Below are 25,721 nucleotides of genomic sequence, written 5' to 3'. Positions count from 1 at the left end.
CAGGTTCGGAAACTGAGTGGTCGATGATAACTAACCAGCAAGCGTAAATTACACTCCGCAGATGTCGTTCTCACAACGAACGATGGCTTTTAAATTGTCAATATATGTCGCAGAAATTTGCTGGATATGGAATTCGATTATCTACCAATACAAGCCATCCCAATGAGCCGGTTTCGAAATCACCACATAGCGCACCCGAGAACAATACTGTTTCGCATGAGCTAGTCCTGCCGCGCACTACATGTTAAGAGTGGCCATCACTGAAGGCACCTAATTTCACAGTGGATACGAAGCTTAAAAACATTACCGTCCTGCTTGCAAGGGCTACTGAATCTTCCACATGGTGCTATTGAAAACGAAAGGCATGCAAAATAAAAAGAAAAATGCCCAATTGGACTGCGTAATAACAAAAGGTGAGCATGACAAAGTAAAATGAGAAGTGGTTGCGTTGCCAAATAAAGGCTGAGGGAATATCAGGCAAGAATATTCCCGGCCACGTATAAGGCTAACACCGAAATTTTAACGGGTGGCATAGAGCATTGGTATCTCGTAGTTTCCACAGCTTACGCTTGCATTTACTGTGCTCACTTAGTCGCACCCTGTTATGCTTCGTCTGCTGTAGCTCTAGATATTTTCATTTCAGTTAGTCAAGTGTTGTCAAAGAGCTTTCAATTTTACTTTCGGGTGGTGCAGTTTCTGTGTACGTATTGCTGTTTATGAACGTGCATTGGATAGCAGAAAATGAAGGTGTGCTTTAATGCATGCGCTCATTGCACGACCTCATTTTTCTTCCAGCCTACGCTTTCGTATACACGAGTGGGCCCACTACCGGTACGGTGTATTCAACGAGTACGGCACACATGGAGACCCAATTTCCGGAGGCCTACTCCACGGCAGGCACGGTGAACAGCACGACTTGAACGTCTTTTTGCAGAGTGTCCTTGATACTTACCATCACCATTTCACTCTCGAAATTCCGTAATAGCAACACTGAAATGTTGCAGTATTCTGCGCTCTGGTTGCCCGCATTCGTTGTGTTATTCTTTGCTGCCGACCATACGACGCACCATGTTTTAGGCACAATTCACTTATGGTCGGGTTGGAAAAAAAATTTCATAGCAAATGAGGCATTATCATGCTTGTTTTCCTCAGAGCCCTCAGGAGACTGCTCCCCAAGGAAATTTTTATTGTACTTCCGCGATAACAATTCTAGCTTTGTCAAATAGTCGCTTCTGCTGATAGTACACAGCTTCACCATTTCTGCAAATCACGGGAAAAAATAAAAAAATTCTCCTGGGATTTGCTAGTATTTCCAGGATGTATGCGCTAGTATGCGGCCTTGCGATGTTGTGCATCAATAATAACTGCCCAAGACATGAAAACTGCTGATCACGCTGCCCAATGCTTTGGCGCTAACATTATTGTTCGTCACCCTTTATTGTTTCTGCTTTAGCCACGTAATAATGGCACGACGACGCTGTAGCACAATAAGAAAAGGCGTGTCAACCATACTTATGCAATAGCTGCTGAGAGTTTACGTAACTTAGTTGACGTTCCGATGACCCTGATAAGGGCGACGGGTGTGCATCGCCATTTGAGAATCACCTGCGCGGGCAAGCCACGTGGTCAGGGTGGCATTAGGATTCTCATTATTTTCATTTCTGTTACGCTAGAGGCATGTTTATGATATATGATATGCCATGCACTAACACATAATGGAATGCAGTACACGCACAACCAATGCACAATCAATATCGCCGAACGCACATCCATCCGCTGTCGAAATTCTCGGCCGCCGCCTGAAATGTCTTCAGCGTTGTAGAGCGGAATACTATTTAACGAATAATAATAATTACAGCACGTAACACCAATTACCTTTCCAAATGCTTTCAATTCCAGGTCACTCTTTAGAAACTCAGGCCTAATTCATACAGCGTGCTCTTGTCTTATAGTCCCGTCGGAGACAATGTAACCATCAATGGGTGAATGTTTAATTGTGGTACAAAAAGTAACTGCAGCAAACTTACCCCCATCTTTCTTTTAGCGATAAATATTGAGAGCTATGAAACCGGTTAGCACATCAATCTACAATGTCTCTTATGAGGAAGTTGCAACCGGCTTTTCACAATATTTTCTATGCCTTCCATCTGCATTTCCAAATCCCTTAGGTGTTCTGTACTTTGGTTTACAGGTGGAACTGTTTTTCACCCCTTTACAAAGGACAGTTCGGTATGCGATATGGATGTCGAGTGTGATTATCATGAACAGGGCATCGTGTCACTCTACATTGGCTTTAAAAATACAGCAGACAGCGGTATCATGTTCATACCGTATTCGATAAACGCACGAATCCCTTACTTTACTGCCTCGCATCAATTGCGTCAATTGCATCAATTGAATCAATTTCTGCACCAACGTTGTCTATGTCGAGCTGTAAAGCAGGCTCATTGTCGTTGTGATAAAAAAAAAATCTCATACAATCATGTGTTCCGGTGCGAAAAACTTGCATTGTTTACCTGTTAACAATGAGAAAAAGAAACTTTCATCTCATATAAAACAGGCCACACATAAAGGTATAAAGCAATCAAACTCGTTAAAATCGAGAGTCTATTACCCAGAATTCCATCTTTGTATAATGGCACACAAATGTCCCTATGCGGCTTTCTTGGCAAAAAGCTATTTTGTACTTGTTTTGTACTATTTGTACTATCACAGCACTTTATCACACATTATCTTCCTTCACTGTTTAAAAAAATCTGGAAAACGTGTACTTAATTCATCGACGGCAAAGCAAGCCATTGTTGCGCCACCTTACCAACTCTTTGTCAGTGTTTTGTCATTGAGTTGTCAACCGAAAGATGTTTCGCTTACGGAAGCAAACTAGTTCAGTAAAAAGCCCCGGTAGGCTAGTAGGTACAAAAACGCTGTGTTGTAATGTGTTTCATATATGGATAAACATTTGTCCCATGTACGTTAGGGGGTTTAGTCATGCATTCTAAAATGTTTCCCTGCTCTAACTGGTCCGTTGGAAACATTTACGTTACCAAACAAGGTTTCAAAATGAGCCGAAAACGGTAAAACCACCAGACCAATCCGGAAGTGACACCGACTTATCGTCGGAGTACTGGTGAAATCCGTCTCTACTCGGCGGACAAACGAGGAGCGCTACGTCGCGAAGCCGGTCGATAACGATCGATCCGTGGTAAACGGAAACTTGCTCGAGATCCACCAGTCGATTTCTATTTCTTTGCTCCAAAGCAAAAAAACATGCTCCAGATCGATCAGTGGAATTCACAATAAGGCATAGTTGATACATGGCTGCATGTTTGCCTACAGCTAGGTTACCTGTCCACAACACATATTCTTCCCTTTTACCTGCTGTAAGTTTGTGTTCATCGCATAGATAGAGCAGGTAAGAACCCTTGTAACCAGTATATCCGTTACAGAACCACTATGTGTGCATTCATACCTCCCATTAATATCGCCTGGCCCAATTTCCTGTACCCATTATCATCGCTGCTAATAAAATCAACCAATCAATCAATCGATCGATCAATCAATCGATCAATCAATCAATCAATCAATCAATCAATCAATCAATCAATCAATCAATCAATCGTTTATTTCATTCCGGCTGTAAATACCTCCCTATGGGTATGTCACTTCAAAGCACCTCTTTTCCTTCGCATGTGCATCTAAATTATAATGGCTCCTCACCTTAGTTTCTTGCCCTCTGCTACTTTATACTTCCCTTAATTCGCATGCCTGGACATCCATCTTTTCTGGATATGCACATTCTGTTGCTCCCATCCGAGAGAAAATTGCCATTACCAGGCGGCTGCTTCAAGTGTCGTAGATGCGTTTCGGTAAGGGTGCATACGGGAGTAACTTCGTCATTCGGCTGCCTTTGAATTTCGAGCTATTTATCCAGCTCTCCACTAGCCTGCCGGTTGATGTAAGATATGTTATCTTCTTTATACTTATCCCTTGAGAGCCTTTTCAAAACTCCTGTTGCTTTTACTCAGCTCCTTCCTTGTTCGTCGGTTTGTTCAATACCTAATCTGCACAACTGATTGCTGCATCTTTTTGCATTGGCTACTCCCTTGACGTTGTTCGAGTCCTTATTCTTCGTCGTTCTGACAGCATGTCACGTGCTTCTTTAATACCAAATCTTCTTTTGAAAATTTCTTTCGAGTTTTTTTGTTCTGCGGAATAATTTTAACTTGTATATATTTTCCGTCATTCCTACTCACATTCTGCTGTTTTTCACTTAGTTTCGTTCAGTGTAGTTATGCATTCGTACACAAAGGTTGTCTTTTCGCATGTCAGACAAGAATTTCAGTTTGGTATTGCACGAAGCCTGCTGCTATTTCCTGTCATTGCGCATGCATCATTCTCCGCTCATATTTTTTCATACACTGCATGCGCATGGATGATCGTTCATAGCCATTGCGTATCTCATCTGTGTTTTGTGCCCATAGTGTCCACGTTTTGACTTATTTTCTATGCTCGCGCAGAATCTTTCTTTAACTGCGCCGATTCGCTACACCAAGTCTGTTTTCCCGGATTTGAGCCTTTAAAATAGGGACCGGCGCATCGCTGATTCAATCAATGCACCAAATTTCACAGTGCTTGCCACGCTGGCTGCCAGCTAGCTTGTTATCTATTCGGAGGCATAGGAATCAGTCCAATAGATAGTAGCTGCCGGAAAACGTACGTCGTAATTTTATATCTGTCAGAAAAATCAATTTTCTTATTGCGCATATTTTAGCAAAATATATACATTTACAACCAGAGCTGTTTCTTCGAGCAACGCATTGTCGTATTCGGTTAATAATAAGATAATAAATAATTATTATGTGTGCGTTTTATTCGCTAAGTACACCAGCAGTTGACAACTACGCTTTGTCGCCCAACAGTTGCAGATAAAACTGCAGCTGTGTAATTAGCGTGCAAAGGATGAAGCTAAGGGCTTTGTGGTGAAAACTGGGGCCCTATAACGTAAAACTATTCCAATAAGTTTCTATTCCAATTTCCTGACGTCAAATTTGCGTAATCACTGACGCAAGCACCGGGCGGTCACCCGCAGGGTTGTCTGAACAGACCAATCAAACGCTCTCCTCGTTCATAGGAGGTCACTTTTGTTTGCTTGAAAAACGAATAACTTATCCTACACTGAGCGGTTTGTCCTATCTAATTGGCTCACAAGAGGCGAGGAGAACGCTCAAGTGAGAGAGGGATACACTGGGACAGAGCCAGTGCACTGAAAATCGATAACCGGTTAAAGAGGGTGGTGCCGGCGTCTACAATTGGTCGGCTTTCCCTTACTTAGCTTGTGGTGCCTGGCCGAAAATCGCGGTGGCATGCAACGGAAGCTTAAGGATGGCGCTAAAACTGACCCTCAGCAAAGAAGAGTTGGCATAATGAGGTAGTAAACGTGCCGAAAGTGCTTGAAAATGTTACACGGTCAAGCAAGAAGTTTTATTATACGCAAATACACGCACGCTCTCCGGCAGATGCGACTAGCCAGCGTCTCAGCGATCAGCGGCAGCCATCTTTTATTACTTTTGGAACGGGGCAGCCTGCGGCTATTTCGAAAAAAATTCAATTTTGTTCGGCATATTAATGCATCTTTATCGCGGGCACGTCAATTTGACGTGGTGAGTTCGTGCGGTTTTGTGACGTCGCGTGACAGGCAGGTGAAGTGGGTGCAGCCGAAAACTTTTTACCAATAGCCGAGCGCTAATGGCGAAAAGGGGTCGAATCAGAAATAACTGTTTTATGCGAAGCATATTACGAGGGCTCAACCCAGCTCCTCAGGCGCGGCGGTGACCATGAAATCACGTGACACCGTGACGTCACGACAGAGGAGAAGTGGCTTTGGCTCAACTCTTGCAAGACGGGCTGGGTGGGAATCGAACCAGGGTCTCCGGAGTGTGGGACGGAGACGCTACCACTGAGCCACGAGTACAACGCTTCAAAGCGGTACAAAAGCGCCTCTAGTGAATGCGGTGTTGCCTTAGAAACGCGCTGTTTCTAAGGCGTGCGTCTCTTGCTCAGGCGCACATTTCGTTGCCGCGCCGAACGCTGCTTTGCTCGACGCTCACCGCGTCCAATGCGGGGCGCGTAGTCGCTGCCCTGTAGCCCATTGTCTTACACCCCTTGGCGGGTCGACGGGAACGCTGTCGCGTTCCACTCTTGAAGGCGAAGAAGTAATGCATGAGTTGTTTCTTCGTCTAGCCGAACCAAATATAGCCAAGCAACAGCAGTTCACCAGGCTAAACAGTGGTTCAACAACTAAAATAAAGGCTAGTATGCTTCGCATCCTGGGCTTAACCTTACCTAAGCCACAGCCATTTTTTTCTTTATTCTGTCAAATCATGCATAATCAGTGTGTACACATCATATCAGATGGGGAGGTATTGCGGTTTTCGTGACGTCGCGTGACAGACAGGTGAAGTGTGGCGTGGTTGAAAAAAGTTTTTGACCAATCGCGGAGGGCTGATAGCAGAATTGGAACAGAAAAGTTTGGAATAGTTTTACGTTATAGCGCCCCTGCTTTGTAAAGCCACGAGGAAAATGTAGTTACGTATTTTTCATTCCTTACAGAAGCCGAATGTCAGGTATGAACGTCTACTTCTCGCAACGGCCTCCTTTTATCTCCTCTGCGACGCGAATGCAATTCGAATTGATGAAACGGATGGAGAATATGTCGGTTTTCTAGTCATAAACCATCTACACATTCCATCAAGCGAAGTTACTGGCGATAACTGAAAGGTACGTGCGACATTTGAGCTGTGTTTAACGCTACTCGTAAAACATCAGACGCAGCACACAAACACCGCTCGGCCGGAAATGAGAAGGTGCATTTATTTGTTTTTCCTACCGTCCTGTTCTTCATGTGAATTTTATGCACAATATTTACGGGACAGCTGTTACTCAGAATTTCGTATTATCTTATGGCTTGGTTTTATATTTAGGGCCAAGTGTCCATTTACAAGATGTCTTGACAGCTTAGAGAAAAGAATGAAGCAAAAAATTTATGGTACATTTGCGCGACCATTGCAGATGCACAGCGCAAATACCTGCGACGCCATGTCTTTCTAGCAGTCTCTTTATTATTCTTACGTGCCGTCAACTTCCTCAATCCTTTTCAAACAATGTCCGCGTAAGACCCTGGATGCATAAGCTGACATCTGTGAGCAAGCGCAGCAGCAGAAGCGAGCGAAGTGTCCTTCGCGCAGTCTATCAATTCACTCAGAAGTGGCGAGAACACAGAGCGCATAAAGGTACGAGCTGTCCTCAGGTGCCTTTCAATATGCGGCGGGTGCCACAGCGCGCGGCCGTGAAAACTAGGCACCTGTTGGCGCAGTCGAACACCCCCCCCCCTCTGCCGTCCCTCCCGCGCTGCCTTTACCTGTGCTCCTCCATATACGCAGTGAGCGATTATGCCGCCGTCATCAGTTCCCCATGCTCCAGGTCGTGCGAAATACGCAGTTGCTGCCGTAACACAACGCCGCCTCCCACTCCCTGCCTCCCATCCCTTCACGCCCTTTCCCGCGATGGAGGACGGCGCTCTTGCTCTTCACTTTCTTTGCGCGCGCCAGATTGAGCTGCGATTGTTGGCTTCCTTCGCGTGCTTCACTCGCACATGCAGCATACGACGTGCGGTGGCGATGTTAGCATTTTGGACTTTATACGGAACACCACGCCGACGGTGACGGCAAAAACGCGCTTACAGTTTTCATATAGTTCTTATCGCAATAAAACGACACAACTGCGATGTCGCTGATTGGTCTTTCGTTAGCTATGCCAGTAGTATCTTTCTTTCTGAATATCGGTATTATTTTACACATTCCCAGTTCTTCTGGAAACGGGTGTGTTGTTTGTTAATGTATGCGTACGCAGCATAGATAATGTTACCTAACGTTCGTTAAGCATAATTAACCCTGTGTTCGTGCGGTGCATCTAAACACCTTGCTCTTCGTCTCCATGGTATGGGGTGTGACCAGTGCATCATATTGTTCAGGCTGCGATCTTTCCAAATGTGTCGGGTTTAATCATTCCACCCCACGCTAATCACAGTGCAGTCGTCGTAGACATTAGTTTTTTAGGCTCGATCCAGCTACAAGCTTGTACCTATTCTTGTTTTTTCGTTATTGCCCATTTCAGTTGTCACTTGTTGACTACAATAGTATACGAGGCAGTTCACGGTGCACTGCAGTTTATGATTCAGTCAAGGGCACAGCAATTCGACCAATAAATACTGCTGCCGGAATCCCTGCGTCACCGTTTCTACATATGACAACATCCTTACCTTTGTTTATGGCAAGCGTTTTCGCAAAATTTATACATTTACAACTAGCGCAATTTTGTCGAGCTATACATTGTCCCACTGTCGGATTACGCTTGTCTCTTTGGGAATAATTTTTCCTTGTGCATTCTTTTACTAAATACCTCAACGCTTCGGAATTCTTTATCCGCAAGAATCTTTACAAACAAAACTGTAGCGGAGTGACTAGCGAGCAGCGCAGGAAGATAAAGGGTTTCTGGTGAAAACTGTTTGGTAAATCTACGAGACAAATATCGTTTACTTATGCTTTCTACAGAGGCAAAGGTTTTCATGTATGAGTGTCTACTTCTCGGAAATTGAAGGAATGGATGGAGGATGTGCCGATGTTCTTGCCATAATCCATCCCGACGTTCCTCAAAATGAAGTTGCTGACTATAACGTAAAGGTAAGTGCTAGATTTCAAGCTTTATTTTACGGTACTCGTAAAATATTGTTCTCAGATGCAGTGCACCACCACCGTTAGACCGCAGATGACAAGGTGCTTTCATTTGTTTTTGGTATCGTCCTGGTACTCGTATGATTTTTTTTATCATTCTAATGGTACCATTGTTACACAGCATTTCGCATTATCCGATCGTATGGTTTAGTGGTCAGTGCCCATTTGCAAAATGTCGGCACACCTAGAAAAAAAAAACAAAGAAATGAAAGCACTGTACACTTGCGCGACCATTCAGAGGCACAGCACAAATTCCTGCGAAACCATGATTTTCTACGAGTCTTCTTATTAATTATCAGTCCCTTTAACGTCCACACTAATCTTCAAACAATGCCGCAGAAGGCACTGGATTCATCAGCTGACATCATGAGTGTACAATCGTAAGCAAAAGCAATGCACTCGTGCTAGGATATGGGATGAGTGGATGGATGGATGCATGCTGTGAGGTTCTGCTTTGAAACGAGGCGGTGGGTTGTGCCGTCAAGCTTTTTTATTATTTTGTGGAATGTGTCACCTTTCTTATTTTGTGACAGATAAACTTTACCCAGAATCAAGCGCTCTTAATGACTATGGGGACATATGTTATTGTAGGCCTCCTTCGAACGTTTGTTGTCTGCATATCTTGCTGCCACCAAACCTTAAACAGCCCTTTACTAATCACTGTTGCGAACGTATATACTTTGCCCCTGCTATATCCGAACGCAAGCGCTTCAAAGAGGCAAGCGGAGCCTAAAGTAACTCGTGGGCAGATATCTTCACATACTAATAAGATATGTTCGATCGTTTCACTAGTTTCATCGCAGCAAGCACATGCATCTTCTTTGGTGTTTCTCACTTTTAAACCACGCGTTCTAAGGCAACATAACGCAATCTGATCTCGCTTCGAAAAGTAAACAGCTTCCATTTGAGTTACCCCAAATGTTTCTTTCTTAACCTCTTTGTTACCTTTCCTGTAGTTACTCATAACCGGTTTCTTTCCCTTTGCCGCCACCCATGAAATTATGTCAGGCTCTCTGACTTTCCATTTGATGTTCTATTTTGCCGTGTTGCTTATCATACCGGTCGCATACTTGATGGTAAGCGTGCTAGCTTTTAAATCTACATGTGGGTAAATATTTTCCTGTACAAATATTTTAACGCTCTCCTAACTCGTTCATGTTCTATCATAATCGTCAGTCATTCTCCGATATCAATTTTGCTCTGAGCTTCCCAAATTTCAAATCTTGTCCAGCCTATATGACACTGCAGTACGACTTCATTAGAGGTCTTCCCATGAGCGCCCAATGTGGGGCGCCCTACTGATCGTTAGTTACCATCAAGTTGTGATAGTTCCTCAGACTTGAAGTAAACAAACGGATTTCCAAATGTAAGTCCTGGAACAACTATACCTTTCCACACACCACGGAGCACCTCACACCAATTCAATTCCCGTTGCGGCCGCAATCTATTCCCATCGTGGCCGCATTTCCCTTGGCTTTCGCAGTGCTTGTTTTTTTCTTTGTTTCCTTAGCTATAGCCATCGTTAAGTTACGCATCCAGGTCTCTGTGTTCCTTTGCCGGAGGCATAACCCAGTCCTGCTTTGACACAGTCTGTTCACTTTCTCAACAAATGAAATGCCATTTACCTAATTTCTTAACGCTAAAATTCCATCCGAATATTCCACTTTCCTGTCGACAGATATTATTCAGACGTTGCGTATTAGTTTGCCTCTCAGCGAGCAACACAATGCCGTCGGCACAAAACAAAACTTGGGAGCTGCTGCTCTATTATCGTGCCCGTCTGTATGTACGAGAGATAAAACCTGATGTTCACTCCTTCTAGCGCGCTTTCCATCCTTACCATGCGCATCATAAACAAGAGCGGGGATAAGCTCAAGCTTTCTTTAAATTTGAAGCATTAAGCGAACGTAACGCATATTTTTTTAACATCTTTGCATGCAGGAGTGAGCTAAGTTCATAGTAATCGGTTAAAATCCTGCCACCACTCTGTTCCCGGAACGCGAGGTGTCCTCATGAATCCAAGGCGACGAAGTTAGAGCCCCCTGAAGCTTAGATGAATGAAGTTAATGCTTCAAACAATTCGCGACGACGTTTTGTGGAAAGAATTTGGTTCAATATGCTACTTTTGATACATCAAACATTCATAGATAATATAATAGATGGCTGATTGCTTGAAAAATATTCTAAATGCCTTTCAGGAATTGATCATGCGTGACGTTTAGAGGTTATCGGCAGCTGTACCCTTCACGAATATATTCGTGGGCCAGTAGAGGACACATAAAAGCTTGCCCACTCGAAATTACTTACGATTGCGAGAATTTACTTGAAACTTCACTGACCCATTATGAAAATGTCCAGTCGATTTAACTTGAAGCATGGAGCTTCCATAATTACAAATTTGTCATGAGTGGTGAAAAGTAAGCTTTCGTGAGTAAAAAAGAAACACGAAAACATAAAATCGGAGTGGCGGCACCTGTTGTGCAACGCGTTAGGTCACCTAGGTAGTTAGTACTCGCTGATTTATCATAGAGGGCGAGGTCGCGTGGATGTTACGAGAACTCGTCCGTTTTTACTTGCGTTGTTGAAGGAGCAGCGGGACGTTCGTCCGTAATTTTCTACGCAGTATAGCGATATTTTTTCGCCACACTGAAAAAAGTAACGATTCTTTAGACGTAAAACGTGCTTAAAAAATGTATGGGGGATCGCGTGCAACTGTGGGAATTGGTGCTGGATGAAGCTTACTTAGATGATTACGTAAATGTGCTTACGTTTAGACTCATACGACGGTAATTTTGAAGTCTTAGGGCACTTAAAAATGAAAACGTCCTGAATTATTTAATTAGTTACCTTATAGCATATATTGCAATTCAAGAATTGTAGCCGGTGAGATTGCAAGGCATATCCTATTGGAATTATTTTCCGAATTGGCTCCCTTTTGACGATATGCACCACCAAAGTCACCGTAATAATGGAGTGTTTTTCCCATTACTTTTTCTAAAACCATTCTTTTATCCATTGAAGCAAAAATGCCACCGATTGCTCCCCTTGCTTCTGTATTCGAAATTATACGGGCGTCCATCGGTCTGACCATGCTTTCATTTGCTTTTGAGCGAGTGCTGCTGGTGATTAAAGCACCATGCCATCAATGAGCAGCAAGCATCTCAGTTGCCCATGTGTCACGGATCGTTCAAAGTTGCCGTCAAGAAAACGAGTCTCATCTACCTCCATTCAAGTGGCGCTTTGCGGCGTTGGCTTTTCAAATCCAGGGAGAACACGGGGAATGCGTGAGATGGAAACTCAATGCGATGAGGAAAACGAGGACAAAGTGAAAGCAGGAGAAAACGTTTTAGCTAGTCGACTTGTCTTTGTCGAATAACACGTAGGCTCATCGCACACGTATTGCACGAATCCTTGCCTGAGGTGTAGTGAAGGTTCGTATAAGCCACCTTGCTTGACTGAGTGATCGCAGGAAAAGCTACGCTCTGGTGTGAATCAGACGACTCGTTAAGGGCCACAAAAAGTAAGCATGACAAAGTAAAATGAGAAGTGGTACCGTTGTCAAGTGAACGCTGAGGCAATGTCCCGCAAGAACATTTCCGGCTACGTATAAGGCTAACAGCGAAATTTCAACGTTTGCCCTAGCGCACTGATCTCTCGTAGCATCCACGGCTTACGCTTGCGTTTCCTCTGCTCACTTATTCGTTCCCATTTATTCTTAATTTCCTGTAGCTCCAGATATTCTCATTTCATTTAGACAAGTGTTGTCAAACAGCTTTCAATTTTAGTTTCGGGTGGTGCAGTTTCTGTGTCCGTATTGCTGTTTGTAAACATGCATCGGAGTGCAGAAATAAAAGTGTGCTTTAATGCATGCGTTCATTGCATGACTTTATTTTTTTCTTCCAGCCTACACTTTCGTATACACGAATGGGCACACTTATGGTACGGTGTATTCGAAGAGTATGTCACACGTGGAGACTCAATTTCCGGAGACCTACTCCACGGCAGGCACGGTGAGCAGCGCGACTTGAACGTCTTTTCGCAGAGTGTCATTGATAATTTGCATATGCAACTCACTCTCAGAATTCCGTAACAGCAACACTGATGTGATGCACTATTCTGCGCTCTGGTTGCCCTGATTGGTTGTGTTATTCTTTGTTGCCGACCATACGACCCACCATGCTTTAGGCACCCTTCACTGATGGTCGGGTGTGAAAAAAAAATGACATGGCAAATGAGATACAATATCATACTTGTTTTCCTCAGAGTCCTCAGGAGACCACTCGCCAAAGAAATTTTTGTTCTACTAGCGCGATAACAATTCTAGCTTTGTAAAATAGTCCCTTCAGCGGATAGTACACAGCTGCAGCATTTCTGCGAATCACGGGAAAAAATAAAGACTTCACCTGGGATGGGCTACATGAGGCTATTCACAAAAGTTTGGAACATGGCCCAATCCTCGCGGCGCGTTCCCCTTATTCGAAACTGCACACGGAGGAAGTAAAACATTATGGCGAGCGCCAGGGTCAATATAGAACGTGCGATAGAGCGCATGTATAGCGGTCGAGCTAGTATTCCAGGTTGTATGCGCTAGAATGCGGCCTTGCGATGTTATGCATCAATAATAACTGCCCAAGACACGAGAACTGCTGATTGCGCTGCCGAATGCTTTGGCGCTAACATTATAGGTCGTCACCCTTTATTGTTTCAGCTTTAGACACGTAATGATGGCGCGCCGACGCTGCAGCACAACAAGAAATGGCGTGTCAGCCATACTTATGCAATAGCTGCTGAGAGTATACGTAACCAAGTTGGCGTTCCGATGAACCTGATACAGGCGACGGGTGTTAATCGCCATTTGAGAATCACCTCCGCGGGCAAGCCACATGGTCAGGGTGGCAGTAGGATTCTCCTTATTTTCATTTCTGTTATGCAAGAGGGATGTCTGTCATATATGATACGCCATGCACTAAGACATAATGCAATACAGTACACGCACAACCAATGCACAATCAACATAGCCGAACGCACATACATCTACTGTCGAAATCCTTGGCCGCCGCCTGAAATGTCTTCAGCGTTGTAGAGCGGAATACTAACGACCGAATAATAATAATTACTGCACGTAACACCAATCACCTGTTCCAAATGCTGCCAATTCCAGGTCACTTTTTAGAAACTCGGGCCTAATTCATACAGCTTGTTCTTGTCCTGTTAGTCCCGTCAGAGAGAATGTAACCATCAATAAGTGAAGGTTAATTTGTGGTACAAAAAGTAACTGCAGCAAACTTACCCTATCTTTCTTTTAGTCATAAATATTGAGAGCTATGAAAATGGTTAGCACATCATTGTACAATGTCTCTTATGGGGACGTTGCAACCCGCTTTTCACAATATTCTTTTCTATGCGTTCCATCTACATTGACAAATCTTTTAGGTGTTCTGTAGTTTGGTTTACAGGTGAAACTGAACGCTTGTTCAAAACTCTGCTTTTCACCCCTTTGCAAAAGACAGTTCGATATGCGATATCGATGTCGAGTGTGATTATCATGAACAGGGCATCGTGTGGCTCTACATTGGCTTTAAAAATACAGCAGACAGCGGTATCATGTTCATACCGTATTCGATAAACGCACGAATCCCTGGCTTTAGTGCCTCGCATCAATTGCGTCAATTGCATCAATTGAATCAATTTCTGCACCAACGTTGTCTATGTAAAGCTGTAATGCAGGCTCATTGTCGTTGTCATAAAAAAAAATCTCATACAATCGGGTGTTCCGGTGAGAAGAACTTGCATCGTTTTCCTGTTAACAATCTGGAAAACGTGTGCTTAATTCGTCGACAACAAAGCAAGCCATGGTTGCGCCACCTTACCAACTTTTTCTCAGTGTTTTTTCATTGAGTTGTCAACCGAAAGATGTTTCGCTTACGAAAGCAAACTAGTTCAGTAAAAAGCCCCAGTAGGCTAGTAGGTACAAAAACTCTGTGTTGTAATGTGTTGCAATTATGGGTAAACATTTGTCCCATGTACTTTAGGGGGTTTAGTCACACATCGTAAAATGTTTCCCTGCTGTCTCTGGCCCATTGGAAACATTTAGGTTACCAAACAAGGTTTCAAAATGAGCTGAAAACGGTCAAACCACCAGACCAATGCGGAAGTGACGCCAACTTATAGTCGGAGTGCTGGTGAAATCCGTCTCTACTCGGCGGATAAACGAGGAGCGCTCCGTCGCGAAGCCGGTCGATAACAATCGATCAGTGGTAAACGACAACGTGCTCTAGATACACCAGTCGACTTCAATTTCTTTGCTACGGAGCAAAAAAGCGCGCTCCAGATCGATCAGTGGAACTCACAATAAGGCATAGTTGATACATGGTTGCATGTTTGCCTATAGCTATGTTACTTGTTCACAACACATATTCTTCCCTTTTACCTGCTGTAAGGTTGTGTTCATCGCATAAATAGAGCGCGTAAGAACCCTTGTAACCAATATATCCGTTACAGAACCACTATGTGTGCATTCATACCTCCCACTAATATCACCTCGCCCAATTTCCTGTACCCACTATTATCGCTTCTAATACAATCAATCATTCGTTCATTTCATTCCGGTTATAAATACGTATATATGGGTATGTCACTTCCAAGCACGTCTTTATCCTTCGCATGTGCATCTAAATTATAACGGCTCCTCACCTATGTTTCTTGCCCTCTGCTACTTGATATTTCACTTAATTCGCATGCCTGGACATCTATCTTTTCTGGGTACGCACATTCTGTTGCCCCCATCCGAGACAAAATTGCCATTACCAGGCGGCTGCTTCAAGTGTCGTAGATGCGTTTCGGTCAGGGTGCATACGGGAGTAACTTCTTCATTCGGCTGCCTTTGAATTTCGAGCTATTTATCCAGCTCTCCACTAGCCTGCCGGTTGATGTAAGAAATGTTACCTTCTTTATACTTATCCCTTTAGCGCCTTTTCTAAACTCCTGTTGCTTTTATTCAGCTCCTTCCTTGTTCGTCGGTTTGTTCAAAACCTAATGCACAACTGATTGCTGCATCTTTTTGCATTCGCAACTCCCTTGACGTTGTTCCAGTCCTTATTCTTCCTCTTTCTGGCAGCATGTCACGTGTTTCTTTAATACCAAATCTTCTTTTGAAAATTCCTTTCTAGTTTTTTTTGTTATGCTGAATAATATTAACTTCTATATATTTTCCGGCATTCCTACTTACATTCTGTTGTTTTTCACTTAGTTTCGTTTAGTGTAGTGATGCATTCGTACATAAGGGTTGTCTTTTGGCATGTCAGGCAAAATTTTCAGTTTTGGTATTGCACGAATCCTGCTGCTGTTTCCTGTCATTGCGCATGCACGATTCTCCGCTCATATTTTTTTTATACACTGCATGCGCATGGATGACCGCTCATAGCCATTGCGTATCTAATCTGTGTTTTGTGCCCATAGTGTCCACGTGTTCACTTATTTTTTATGCTCACGCAGAATCTTTCTTAAACTGTGCCAATCCGCTACACTAATTCTGTTTTGCCGGATTTAAGCGTTTAAAATACGGACCGCCGCATCACTGATTCAATCAATGCACCTAATTTCACATTGCTTGCCACGCTGGCCGCCAGCTAGCTTGTTATCTATTCGAAGGCATAGGAATTTGCCCAATAGATAGTAAGTGCCGGAAAACGTACGTCGTAATTTTATATCTGACAGAATAAACAATTTTCTTATTGCGCATATTTTAGCAAAATAGATACATTTACAACCAGAGCAGTTTCATCGAGCTACTAATTGTCGGATTCTGTTTGTCGCCTAATAAATAATTAATATGTGCGCGTTTCTTTCGCTAAGTACAGCAGGAGTTGACAACTACGCTTTGTCCCCCAACAGTTGTTGCAGATAAACCTGCAGCTGTGTAATTAGCGTGCAAAGCATGAAGCTAAGAGGTTTGTCGTGAAAACTGCTTGGCAAATCCACGAGGCAAATGTAGTTACGAATTTTTCATTCCTTACAGAGGCTGAATGTCAGGTATGAGCGTCTACTTCTCGCAACGGCCTCCTTTTATCTCCTCTGCAACGCGAATGCAATTCGAATCGATGAAACGGATGGAGGATATGTGGATCTTCTTCTCATAAACCATCTAGACATTCCATCAAGTGAAGTTACTGGCGATGACTGAAAGGTACGTGCGACATTTGAGCTGTGTTTAACGCTACTCGTAAAACATCAGACGCAGCACACAAACACCGCTCGACCCCAAATGACAAGGTGCATTTATTTGATTTTCGTACCGTCCTCTTGTTCGTGTGACAATAATGTACAATATTTACGGGACAGCTATTACTCAGAATTTCGTATTTTCTCATGGTGTGGTTTTATATTTAGGGCGAAGTGTCCATTTACAAAATGTCTTGACAGCTTGGAGAAAACAGTGAGGCAAAAAATGCATTGAAGACCATTGCAGATGCACTGCACAAATTCCTGCGACGCCATGTCTTTCTAGCAGTCTCATTATTATTCTATCGTGCCTTCAATTTCCCCAATCTTTTTCAAACAATGTCCGTGTAATACCTGCATGCATCCACTGACATCTGTGAGCAACCACGCAGCAGCAGCAGCGAGCGAAGTGTCATTCGCGCAGTCTATCAATTCACTCAGAAGTGGCGAGAACACAGAGCGCACAAAAGTATGAGCTGTCCTCAGGCGCCTTTCAAAATTCGGCGTGCGCCACAGCGCGCGGCCGTGAAAGGTACGCACTTGCTGGCGCAGTCGAAAGCACCCCCCCCCCCCCCCTCTTCCCTCCGGCGCTGCCTTTACCTGCTTTCCTTCATATATGCAGTGAGCGATTATGCCGCGGTCATCAGTTCCCCTTGCGCCAGGTCGTGCGAAATACGCGGTCACTGCCGTAACACTACGCTGCCTCCCACTCCCTGCCTCCCATCCCTTCACGGCCTTTCCCGCGATGGAGGACGGCGCTCTTGCTCTTCACTTTCTTTCTTTGCGCGCGCCAGATTGAGCTGCCATTGTTGGCTTCCCTCGCGTGCTTCAGTCGCACATACAGCATATCACGTGCGGCGGCGATGTTATCGTTTTTGGACCTCGGACTTTATACGGAACACCACGGCGACTGCGACGGTGACCACGGTGACCGCAAGAACGCGCTTACAGTTTTCATATAGTTCTTATCGCACTAAAGCGACACAACTGCGATGTCGCCGATTGGTCTTTCGTTAGCCATGCCAGTCATATCTCTGTTTTTGAATATCGGTATTATTTTACACATACCCAATTCTTTTGGAAGAGGGTGTGTGTTGTGTGTGAATGTATGCGTGCGCAGCATAGATAATGTTACCCAGCGTTCGTTCAGCATAATTAGCCCTGTGTTGGTGCGGTGCGCCTAAACACCTTGCTCTTCGTCTCCATATAGTTGGGGCGCGACCAGTGCATCATGTTCTTCAGGCTGCGATCGTTCCAAATGTGTCGGGCCTAATCATTCCACCCCTCTATAATCACAATACAGTCCTCGTACACGTTAGTTTTTCAGGTGCGATCCAGCTACAAGCTTGTACCTATAATTGTTTTTTTGATATTGCGCCTTTCAGTTGTCACTTGTTGATGGCAATAGTATACGAGGGAGTTCACGGTGCACTGCAGTTTATAATTCAGTCAAGGGCACAGCAATTAGACCAATAAATAGTGCGGCTGGAATCCCTGCGTCACCGTTTCTATATATAATAGTATCCTTACATTTGTTTATGGCACGCGTTTTCGCAAAATTGATACATTTACAACTAGTGCTATGTTGTCGAGCTATACATTGTCGCATTGTCGGAATACGCTTGTCTCTTAGGGAATAATTTTTCCTTGCGCATTCTTTTACTAAATACCTCAACGCTTCGGAATTCTTTATCCGCAAGTATCATTACAAATAAAACTGCAGCGGTGCGACAAGCGAGCAGCGCAGGAAGATTAAGGGTTTCTGGTGAAAACTGTTTGGTAAATCTACGAGACAAATATCGTTTGCCTATGTTTTCTACAGAGGCAAAGGTTTTCATGTATGAGCGTCTACTTCTCGGAAATCGAAGGAACGGATGGGGGATACGTCGATGTTCTTGCCATAATCCATCCCGACGTTCCTCCAAATGAAGTTGCTGACAATAACGTAAAGGTAAGTGCTACATTCCAAGCTTTATTTTACGGTAGTCGTAAAACATTGTTCCCAGATGCAGTACACCACCACCGTTCGACCGCAGATGACAAGGTGCTTTCATTTGTTTTTGGTGTCATCCTGCTACTCGTATGGCTTTTTTATCATTCTAATGGTATCATTGTTACACAGCATTTCGCCTTATCCGATCGTATGGTTTAGTGGTCAGTGCCCATTTGCAAAATGTTAGCACACCTAGAAAAAAACAAAGACATGAAAGCACTGTACACTTGAGCGACCTTTCGGGGGCACAGCACAACTTCCTGCGAAACCATGATTTTCTACGAGTCTTCTTATTAATTATCAGTCCCTATAACTTCCACACTAATCTTCAAACAATGCCCGCGGAAGACACTGCATTCATCAGCAGACATCATGAGTGTACAATCGTAAGCAAAAGCAATGCACTCGTGCTAGGATATGGGATGAGTGGATGGATGGAGGGATGCTGTGAGTTTCTGCTTTGAAACGAGGCGGTGGGTTGCGCCGTCAAGCTTTTTTTTTTATTTTGCGGGATGTATCACCTATCTTATTTTTTGACAGAGAAACCTTCCCCAGAATCAAGCGCTCTTAATGACTATGGGGACATATGTTATTGTAGGCCTCCTTCGATATCTTGCTGCCACCAAACCTCAAACAGCCCTTTACTAATCACTGTTGCGAACGTATGTACTTTGCCCCTGCTATCTCCGAACGCAAGCGCTTCAAAGAGGCAAGCGGAGCCTAAAGCAACTCGTGGGCAGATATCTTCACATACCAATAAAATATGTTTGATCGTTTCACTAGCTTCATCGCAGCAAGCATATGCATCTTCTTTGGTGTTTCTCACTTTTAAACCACACGTTCTAAGGCATCATTACGCAGTCTGACCTCGCTTCGAAAAGTAAACAGCTTCCGTTTGAGTTACCCCAAATGTTTCTTTCTTAACCTCTTTGTTACCTTTCCTGCAGTTAGTCATAACTGGTTTATTTTCCATTGCCGCTACCCATGAAATTATGTCAGGCTCTCTGACTTTCCCTTTGATTTTTTTTTTGCCGTGTTGCTTATCATACCGGTCGCATACTTGATGGTAAGCGTCTAATCTTTTAAGTTTTCATGTGAGTAAATAATATTTTCCTGCACAAATATTTAAAGCTCTCCTAACTCGTTCATGTTCTATCCTAATCGTCAGTCGTTCCCCGATATCAATTTTGCTCTGAGCTTCCCAAATTTCAAATCTTGTCCATCCTATATGACACTGCAGTACGACTTCATTAGAGGTCTTCCCATGAGCGCCCAATGCAGTGCGCCCTACTGACCGTTAGTTACCATCAAGTTTTTATAGTTCCTCAGACTCGAAGTAAACAAACGGATTTCCAAATGTAAGTCCTGAAACAGCTATACCTTTCCACATACCACGGAGCACCTCGCACATGTTGAACTTCCGTTGCGGCCGTATTCTATTCCCATCGTGGCCGCATTTTCCTTCGCTTTCGCAGTGATTGTTTTTTTCTTTGTTTCCTTACATATAGCCATCGTTAAGGTACGCATCCAGGTCTCTGTATTCCTTTGCCCGAGGCATAACCCAGTCCCGCTTTGGCACAGTCTGTTCACATTTCTCAACAAATGAAATGTCATTTACCTAATTAATTAAAGCTAACATTCAATCCGAATATTCCACTTTCTTGTCGACAGATATTTGCCAGACGTTGCGTATTAGTTTGCCTGTCAGCGAGCAACACAATGTCGTCGGCACAAAACAAAACTTGGGATCTGCTGCTCTATCATCGTGCCCGTCTGTATGTGCGAGAGATCAAACCCGATGTGCACTCCTTCTAGCGCGCTTTCCATCCTTACCAAGCGCATCATAAACAAGAACGGGGATGAGCTCAAGCTTTCCTTAAATGTGATGCAATAAGCGAACGGAACACATGTTTTTTTTTACATCTTTGCTTGTAGGAGTGGGCTACGTTCATAGTAATCGCGTTACAATCCTGCCATCAATCTGTTCACGGAACGCGAGGTGTCCTCATGAATCCAAGCCGACGAAGGTAGAGCCCCCTGAAGCTTGGATGAATGAAGTTAATGCTTGAAACAATTCGCGACGACGTCTTGTGGAAAGAATTTGTTCAATATGCTACTTTTGATACATCAAACATTCATAGATAATATATTAGATGGCTGATTGCTTGAAAAATATTCTAAATGCCTTTGAGTCATTGATCATGCGTGATGCTTAGAGGTTATCGGCAGCTGTACCCTTCACGACTATATTCGTGGGCCAGTCAAGGACACATAAAAGCTTGCCCACTCGAAATTGCTTACGATTGCGAGACTTTACTTCAAACTTCACTGACCCATTATGAAAATGTCCTGTCGAATTAGATTGAAGCATGGAGCTTCCCTAATAAAGAAATTGTTATTAGTAGTGAAAAGGAAGCTTTCGTTAGTAAAAAAGAAATACGAAAACATATACTCTGAGTGGCGGCAGCTGTTCTGGACTGCGTTATGTCTCCTAGGTTATTAGTACTCGCTGATTTATCATAGAGGGCGAGGTGACGTGGATGTTACGTGAACTCGTCCGTTTTTACTCGGTTGGTTGAAGGAGCAGCGGCACATTCGACCTCAATTTTCTACGCAGTGTAGTGATATTTTTTCGGCGCACCGAAAACATTAACGATTCATTAGACGCTTTGTGTGCTTAAAAAATTTATAGGGGATTGCGCGCACCTGGGGGAACCGGTGCTGGACAATGCTTTCGTAGATGATTACGTAAATGTGTTTACGTTTAGACTCATACGACGGCATGATTTTTAAGTTTTCGGGCACTTAAAAAGAAAACGACCTGAATTTTTTAATTGGTTCCTTTATAGCGTATATTACAATTCATGAATTGCTGCCGGTGAGTTTGCAAGTCGTATCCACTTGGAAATATTTTCCAAATTGTCTCCCTTTTGAGGCTATGCGCCATCAAAGTCACCGTAAAAATGGAGTGCTTTTCCAATGACTTTTTGTAAAACCATGCTTTCATCCATTGAGCCATAATGGTAACGGGAATACCTATGTATTTGGTCCCAAATTTTTGTAAATCATGCATCGAAACTGGCGTCATCCTGGAGTTTGAAGTCAATCATCATCATCATCATCATCATCATCATCATCATCTTCATCATCAGCCTAGTTACGCCCACTGCAGGGAAAAGGCCTCTCCCACACTTCTACAGCTACCCCGGTCATGTACTAATTGTGGCCATATTGTGCCTGCAAACGTCTTAATGTCATCCGCCCACCTAACTTTCTGCCGCCCCCTGCTACGCTTCCCTTCCCATGGAATCCAGTCCGTAACCCTTAGTGACCATCGGTTATCTTCCCTCCTCATTACATGTCCAGCCCATGCCCATTTTTTTTTCTTGATTTCAACTAAGATGTCGTTTACCCGCGTTTGTTGCCTCACCCAATCTGCTCTTTTCTTATCCCTTAACGTTACACCCATCATTCTTCTTTCCATAGCTCGTTGCGTCGTCCTCAATTTCAGCAGAACCCTTTTCGTAAGCCTCCAGGTTTCTGCCCCGTATGTGAGTACTGGTAACACACAGCTGTTATACACTTTCCTTTTGAGGGATAGTGGCAACCTGCTGTTCATGATTTTAGAATGCCTGCCAAACGCACCCCAGCCCATTCTTATTCTTCTGGTTATTTCAGTCTCATGATCCGGATCCGTGGTCACTACCTGCCCTAAGTAGATGTATACCCTTACCACTTCCAGTGGTTCGCTACCTATCGTAAACTGCTGTTCTCTTCCGAGACTGTTAAACAATAGTTTAGTTTCCTGCAGATTAATTTTCAGAACCACCCTTCTGCTTTGCCTCTCCAGGTCAGTGAGCATGCATTGCAATTGGTCTCCTGAGTTACTAAGCAAGGCAATATCATCAGCGAATCGCAAGTTGCTAAGGTATTCTCCATCAAATTTTATCCCCAATTCTTCCCACTCCAGGCCTCTGAGTACCTCCTGTAAACATGCTGTGAATAGCATTGGAGATATCGTATCTCCCTGTCCGACGCCTTTCTTTATAGGGATTTTGTTGCTGCTTTTTTGTGGAGGACTACGGTGGCTGTGGAGCCGCTATAGATATCTTCCAGTATTTTTACATGTGGCTCATCTACACCCTGATTCCGTAATGCCTCCATGACTGCTGAGGTTTCGACTGAATCAAACGCTTTCTCGTAATCAATGAAAGCTATATATAAGGGATGGTTATATTCTGCACATTTCTCTATCACTTGATTTATAGTGTGAATATGGTCTATTGTTGAGTAGCCTTTACGGAATCCTGCCTGGTCCTTTGGTTGACAGAAGTCTAAGGTGTTCCTGATTCTATTTGCGATTACCTTAGTAAATACTTTGTAGGCAACGGACAGTAAGCTGGTCGGTCTATAATTTTTCAAGTCTTTGGCGTCCCCTTTCTTATGGATTAGGATTATGTTAGCGTTCTTCCAGGATTCCGGTATGCTCGAGGTTATGAGGCATTGCGTATACAGGGTGGCCAGTTTCCCTAGAATAATCTGACCACCATTCAATTCAATTCAATTTTTATTTTTCCAGAAATAATAGGTCCTGGAAAGGGTCAAGAGCTAAAAGCTGTCTCGACAGCTTGACTAGGCCCATGATCCCCTCTACAAGGCAGTATTGATGTACAGAAACAGGTAGTGTCCATGACATCAAGAAATGCGAAGAACAATGTATTATACAGTAGCATAATAAGGATAATTAACAAATCTACAGCATATGATTTCAAAATGTCTGTAATAACTTTATAGTTGTGAACATATGACAATACGAACAAAAAGAAGTTTAAAACACCAGAGTATAAAGAAAATAGAATACATACATGTTCATGTGAAACAGTACTTGCAAAACAAAAGGCAAAGATACATAGCCATTCATTCTTTAGATACAAAATACATTCTCAGTCCTTTTACGCCGTAACTGATCACACATTTATGCTCATATAGAATAAATGGAAGATTATGCTGTAATGACTGAACTTTATAATTATTTCGAAATTTCGGTTGAAACCAAACGTCATCATTACGCGTGGATAGTGTAATATGTCTTTTTCTTAGTGATGCTAGATCCATTAGAAAATCTTTGGAAGCTACAGTGGAAAAGTAAAAGGAGCGGAGCAAGCGATACGGATACATATATTCCGCCCTAATTATATTGTAGCTTATAAAAGCACTTCGCGCGGGAGACTGGTGATCAAGGTTTGCAATATGTCGCACGATCCTCCTTTGAAGCGCACCTATCTTTGCAACGTTTCCCTTTGTCGTTGTAGCCCATACAAGACCACAGTAATTAATATATGAAGCAAACAGTGCATGATAAATTTGGATTTTAGCCTGTGTTGGAAGAAGATGTCGGCAACGAGATAAGATTCCTGTCACTGCGACTAGTTTACTACAAACATATTCTATGTGTTTATCCCATCTTAAGATTGAAGAAAACGTAACCCCGAGAATTTTGTGTTCGTTCACTACTTTACCTTCTTGGCCTTGGCATTTGACAGCATGGCATGTTTTGACTATCTTATTTTTAGCTCTAAATATTACTACTTTCGTCTTCTTTGGATTTATTCTAATGCAATTCAAATTGGACCAGAGGTGTAATTTGTCAAGTATTTGATTACATTTGATAATTAGATCGTCTGCATTAGGACCCGAAATTAATATGCTGCTGTCGTCCGCATATATGATAAATTTTACGGTTGAATCAATGCTCACAATATCATTAGTATATATATATTAAAAAGCAAAGGCCCTAACACGCTGCCTTGTGGTTCACCGTGACAAACAAATCTGCTGTTACCTGATCCTCCCCAGCTGCCTTCCCCCTTTGCATAGCTCCTAAGGCTTTCTTTACTTCTTCTGGCGTTACCTGTGGGATTTCGAATTCTTCTAGGCTATTCTCTCTTCCACTATCGACGTGGGTGCCACTGGTACTGTGTAAATCTCTATAGAACTCCTCAGCCACTTGAACTATCTCATCCATATTAGTAACGATATTGCCGGCTTTGTCTCTTAACGCACAAATCTTATTCTTGCCTATTCCTAATTTCTTCACTGTTTTTAGGCTTCCTCCGTTCCTGAGAGCCTGTTCAATTCTATCCATATTATATTGCCTGATGTCCGCGGTCTTACGCTTGTTGATTAACTTGAAAAGTTCTGCCAGTTCTATTCTAGCTGTAGGGTTAGAGGCTTTCATACATTGGGGTTTCTTGATCTGATCTTTTGTCTGCTGCGATAGCTTACTGGTTTCCTGTCTAATGGCGTTACCACCGACTTCTAGTGCGCACTCCTTAATGATGCCCATGAGATTGTCCTTCATTGCTTCAACACTAAGGTCCTCTTCCTGAGTTAAAGCCGAATACCTGTTCTGTAGCTTGATCCGGAATTCCTCTAGTTTCCCTCTTACCGCTAACTCATTTATTGGCTTCTTGTGTACCAGTTTCTTCCGTTTCCTCCTCAAGTCTAGGCTAATTCGAGTTCTTACCATCCTATGGTCACTGCAGCGTACCTTCCCGAGCACGTCTACATCTTGTATGATGCCAGGGTTCGCGCAGAGTGTGAAGTCGATTTCATTTCTAGTCTCACCATTCGGGCTCCTCCACGTCCACTTTCGACTAACCCGTTTGCGGAAAAAGGTATTCATTATCCGCATATTATTCTGTTCTGCAAACTCTACT

The 25,721-nt window shown here is 43.4% G+C and overlaps 1 protein-coding gene across 2 annotated transcripts in view; it reads left to right on the top strand.

The window, feature by feature from the left end:
• The window catches only part of LOC135913647 (uncharacterized), a 186,325-nt gene that overhangs the window by 63,541 nt on the left and 97,063 nt on the right, over positions 1-25,721 (top strand). Inside the window, exons 15-20 of one of the 2 annotated variants that reach the window (XM_070541114.1) lie at positions 796-902; positions 6,610-6,777; positions 8,610-8,738; positions 12,693-12,799; positions 16,807-16,974; positions 18,832-18,960. Coding sequence is in view for 1 of the 2 variants with exons in the window: in XM_070541112.1 (XP_070397213.1) it covers positions 16,964-16,974 (11 nt within the window). In the remaining variant the exon portion in view is untranslated. The remainder of the gene's footprint in view (positions 1-795; positions 903-6,609; positions 6,778-8,609; positions 8,739-12,692; positions 12,800-16,806; positions 16,975-18,831; positions 18,961-25,721) is intronic. The other variant, XM_070541112.1, reaches the window with a different exon arrangement.

Source organism: Dermacentor albipictus, chromosome 6 (assembly GCF_038994185.2).
Source record: "Dermacentor albipictus isolate Rhodes 1998 colony chromosome 6, USDA_Dalb.pri_finalv2, whole genome shotgun sequence".
NCBI lineage: Eukaryota > Metazoa > Arthropoda > Arachnida > Ixodida > Ixodidae > Dermacentor > Dermacentor albipictus.
Note: the sequence above shows the minus strand (reverse complement) of the source record. Positions and strands in the feature narration are given on the sequence as shown.